This window comes from Oncorhynchus gorbuscha, linkage group LG16 (assembly GCF_021184085.1).
Source record: "Oncorhynchus gorbuscha isolate QuinsamMale2020 ecotype Even-year linkage group LG16, OgorEven_v1.0, whole genome shotgun sequence".
NCBI lineage: Eukaryota > Metazoa > Chordata > Actinopteri > Salmoniformes > Salmonidae > Oncorhynchus > Oncorhynchus gorbuscha.
This window is the reverse complement of record NC_060188.1, coordinates 28,497,083-28,501,327: the sequence shown is the minus strand read 5'-3', so window position 1 is coordinate 28,501,327 and position 4,245 is coordinate 28,497,083. Positions and strand designations below refer to the sequence as shown.

Sequence of the window (4,245 nt, the reverse complement as noted above, 5' to 3'; positions counted from 1 at the left end):
CATTTTTTTTGTTTAAATCCTTCCTTAACCTGTCTCCTCCCAACTGTCTACACTAGTTATAGTGTATTTAACAGGTGACAGCAATGAGGGATCCTAGCTTCCAACCAGATTCACCTGGTTAGTCTATTTCATGGAAAGAGCAGGTGTTCCTAATGATCTGTGCACTCAGTGTAATTTTCCATACAGTATTTGACTAACTTGACAACACCATAAAAAAGTTTCTATCCAATGGCAGGTTGTGAGCATGTTGAGAAATATGTCAATCTTACAGTTCCATTGTCCTTATACAGTACGCAGGACAAATCGTCAGAAATAGAGGTATTGTAAAGTAGCTATTGTAAAAATGTAGCATGGTGTTGTTGTATGCCATTTCTGCTCCAAGCGACATTGTACAAGATCACCGTTTCTATGTGACTTGTCAACTGATACAGTATCACCTGTTTCTCTGCTTGAAAGTACACTTAGTGCCGGGTTGGTAATTTAGCCATGATTACTACACGTTTAGATAGCTGCGTAAACTAACTTATCAATCAAAACATTTTTAGCTGACATGGGCTAATCGAGTGATTGTCAGTGACTGACATAATTCGAGGAAGACTGCTGATGTACAACAACATTTCGAAATTGCCCCTCGTGTATATTACTATTCTAAAGCTAAACAGTAAGTTAAGACCAATACGTTTATTTTTGTTGGTCGTGTCCCCCTAGCGGCTGGTGGCATTAGGCGACCTCCTTATATCGCTTTTATGCCTAGAGCCGGTCCTGGTGAGCAGCTGCCATTCAGCGGGCACTTAGGAGCACTGACGGTAACTGCAGATGAAGGAAGGAAGGGAGTGGGCGAGTTAATATAGCAGCGGTCCCTTATTCAGCACACACACACCCGCGAAGAGGTTGAGTGAACGAGAGAGAGAGTATGTGTTTGTCCACACAGAGCTCGAACCACTGCATTCAAACGGAGAAGGGGAGAGGGAAACGGCTGCTACTTATCTGAACAAGCTTCCACACATACGGAGGAGCCGAGGCCATTCCCACTGGCGATATTACTGCAGTAGATTGCATTGACGCCAGCAGCAAGAGATACCTCATGCGGGCATAGACGCGTCGCATTTGTCGGTGGTAAAAAGCTACTGGGGCGCCTATTTACCAACCCCCGCTGTTATCCTTATTTTGTTTCGGTTTATCTCATTGTACTCTGCTGAGAGTGTGTCTATTCGGCACCTTGCGTTCGTCATCCAGTGTATTTTGGCCGCAGCTTGAAACTGACAAACACTGTTCCTTGACGCGCCCGAAACGTCTGCAGAGGTGGAGGAGACGCCAGGGAGCGGTTGTTGTGGAGCAGGTTGGGATATTTTGCGATAAAAGCTACTCAACCAGAACGTGCAGTCGTGTGTGAGCACGCTTTCGCCGATGTCGATAGACTGCTGCTTCACAAATCGGATTTTTACACTGCTCTTTTAAAATCATGATTTGACAAATGGGTTAATTATCGCCATGCGAGAGTTTACTACGAAGACCGGTCAATTGAATTACGCATGGAAGCTTGTATAATGTAGTCACAACGTTAGTTCCTGCAGAGGTATTCAGTTAATATCAATCACCATCGAAAAAAAGCCTTATTGCGGTATTGTATCAAAATGCCTGCGGGAATGAAGCCCCTGGAAAAGTTTTTGAAGAAACAGACAACGGCGCTCACTCGAGCTGGTGGCTTTGGTGAGAAGGCGACTGGCACTGGCACTTCTCGTCGGCGAGCCAGCCTGTCTCGGGTGGTTCCGTTTTTCAGGGAAACTTCTCCAGAGAGCGGTCCGGCCAGGGAGGTGTTCAGCCCGGACACCGAGGAAGCACCGTGCTGGCCCTCGGCCACTGCGGACATTAGGAGCCCGTCGTTGTCTAGCGATGAGCAAAGCTCCGAGGCGAGTCTGGACACGAGCTGGACCCCGCTGCCTGCGGACACACCGGACAACCTGGCGCTGGCGCTCCTGGACAGTGTGGCGGGCAAACGATATGGCAACTGCACAGGTAAATTGACCTTGTCAATCAACAGCATTTATGCAACACAGTGCATCCACCCATTGGCCTGTGAATCATCACACTCAGTGGTTTGACTAATGCCTCAACTGTTTCACACCAAGTCATGGTGTTCTTGCGTTTCACTTTTGCAAATTAGCCAATCAATTCACTTGTCAAATGAATGTAGCCCATCCAGGAACCCCAAACTACCATTTGGTCCTTGCTTAGGCTATATCCTAGTCTATAGGCCAACATATGCTATTGAAAATAACTAAGATGTTGCTTATTTTCTCATTTTTCTCCAAACAATAACATAAACTCCAAATACTCAGTCAGTGATCTATTCCATGCTGTAGAATTAGGGATTAGGCGATGTTTCCGTCCCATCATTGCCTTGTTATATTATCGGATTCAACGGTTACATAAGAACGTCTGGCCTCATTAAGAAAAATAAAAGCCTGTTATTTAAAAGGGATGGTCCAGATGTTTCTCACACCTCTGAAAAACAGACCTCGCCAAATGAATCATATTTACGCTTTACATTTGTGACACTTACACCAAAAACGAAACTCGTCCAAAATCTAACGTATAGCCTCTAGGGTTCAGTTTATTCAACAAACACATTTTGATTGAGCTCATTTGCACTTGCCCATTACAGTAGCAGCATGTCTTTCGTATTCAAACTGTCTGTCTCACTATCTGTCATGGAGGAAAGCGATAGTCTTCGCACATTGGCTGCTGAGTTTGTGCACTTATTTATTTATAAAAACGAGGTCATGATTCTCATCCCAAAAGACAATGTTTCTGTTGGCAGCTAAAGAGCAGACGATACTATGTGTGTTATTCTGGAGTGGGCCTTGCGTGGAGCGTCTCAAATAGAAGCAAATTCTACTTTAGCGCTTGGCTACGCAGACGCTCGTTCACGCACGCGAGCTGTGTGGGTGAAATGATTAAATAACATGTATGTGTACATTTTTATTTTGCAACGCTCGCTCACGCAATGTAGCCAGTGAGGTTTGCATGTAATGCCTCTAAAGGGAAAAGTAATCTTAAACGGAGTCAGATTACGTTACTGAGTTTGGGTAATCCAAAAATTAGGCTACAAGATTATAATTTTGAACAGGTAACTGTAACGGATTTACAATTAGAAAGCAACCTACAGCAACGCGGGAGCCCACATTTGTATACACTGTAATATAGCAACCATAAACATATGTATGTGAGGGAGCTGGTGATGGGTTCTTGGAATGGTGCCAGAGAAGATTCCCAAACTGTTGATGCTGTTGAATTGAAGTAGGTTAGTGGTTATAATGTGATTTATTCCTATCCTGTGGGGGATGGTTGGTGAGTGATACACTGCATTAGATGACACCACCACTGTCAATATCTACCTTTGAGCGACGCCTCCAGTATGTCCATTTTTACTATGCATCTCATTGTGAGTTTTGTCCTTCTACTGCTTATTTCAACAAGTCATGCAGTAACAGGATTTAACAGAGTTTTCCAAGGTAGATTGCCAAGGCTTCCTGTGTAACATGCAGATGTTCCTCTCGGCCAATCCTTGAATTCTGCTCATTTTATCTGTTGTGTTGGTTGGTGCATGATGTGGGTTTCACACACTGCAACACTAACAGATCTCTCTGGAACATCCAACAGATTTATGAAGTACGACTGCGATGTGCTGGTCAGGCATTATTACAGGCAACAATGAACAGATCAATAGCATATGATCAGGAAATGTCTCAGAATGAACACCTGCAATTAACTGTGTGGAGGACACATTGAGACTTACTGTTCTAGTGATAATCCACATCAGTTCCTGCTGTTCTGTTGCAGGAGGAATCTGCTCTACCTAGGTTCATATAGTGCATAAGGGTTCATTGTACCTCCAGTAAATTCTCTTAGAACTATTCTGCTTGCGGGCAACCATCCCCCATTATGCATTGCAAAGCCAGTGTACCTCCTGTCCTATGACCCCTTGACCTCGCTGACCCTTTCCCCGGGTCATCCTGTATGTTCCTGTTAAACTGACTGAGCATGCTTGAATTCCCCCCTCTCGCGCTGTTGTTTCTCTGTCAATTTCCCCCTCAGGCATTTTACAGGAAAAGACATATCTCCACTGCATCATTCCTAAGAAGAGAGAAGTGGCGTCGTAGTGCTAGAGATGGAATTGGCTCTGTATAGCGGCCAACAGTCATGTTTGAAACAGCAGACGTGATTCCAGAATGTATATCTGAT

General features: G+C 44.5%; 1 protein-coding gene across 2 annotated transcripts in view; it reads left to right on the top strand.

Annotated features, from left to right (window-relative positions):
- Window positions 1–238: 238 nt before the first annotated feature.
- The window catches only part of LOC123999248 (rap guanine nucleotide exchange factor-like 1), a 41,910-nt gene continuing 37,903 nt past the window's right edge, over window positions 239–4,245 (top strand). For both annotated transcript variants that reach the window (XM_046304817.1, XM_046304815.1), the window contains exon 1: window positions 239–2,016. In XM_046304817.1, the coding sequence (XP_046160773.1) occupies window positions 1,635–2,016 (382 nt within the window). In that variant the 5' untranslated portion in view covers window positions 239–1,634. The remainder of the gene's footprint in view (window positions 2,017–4,245) is intronic.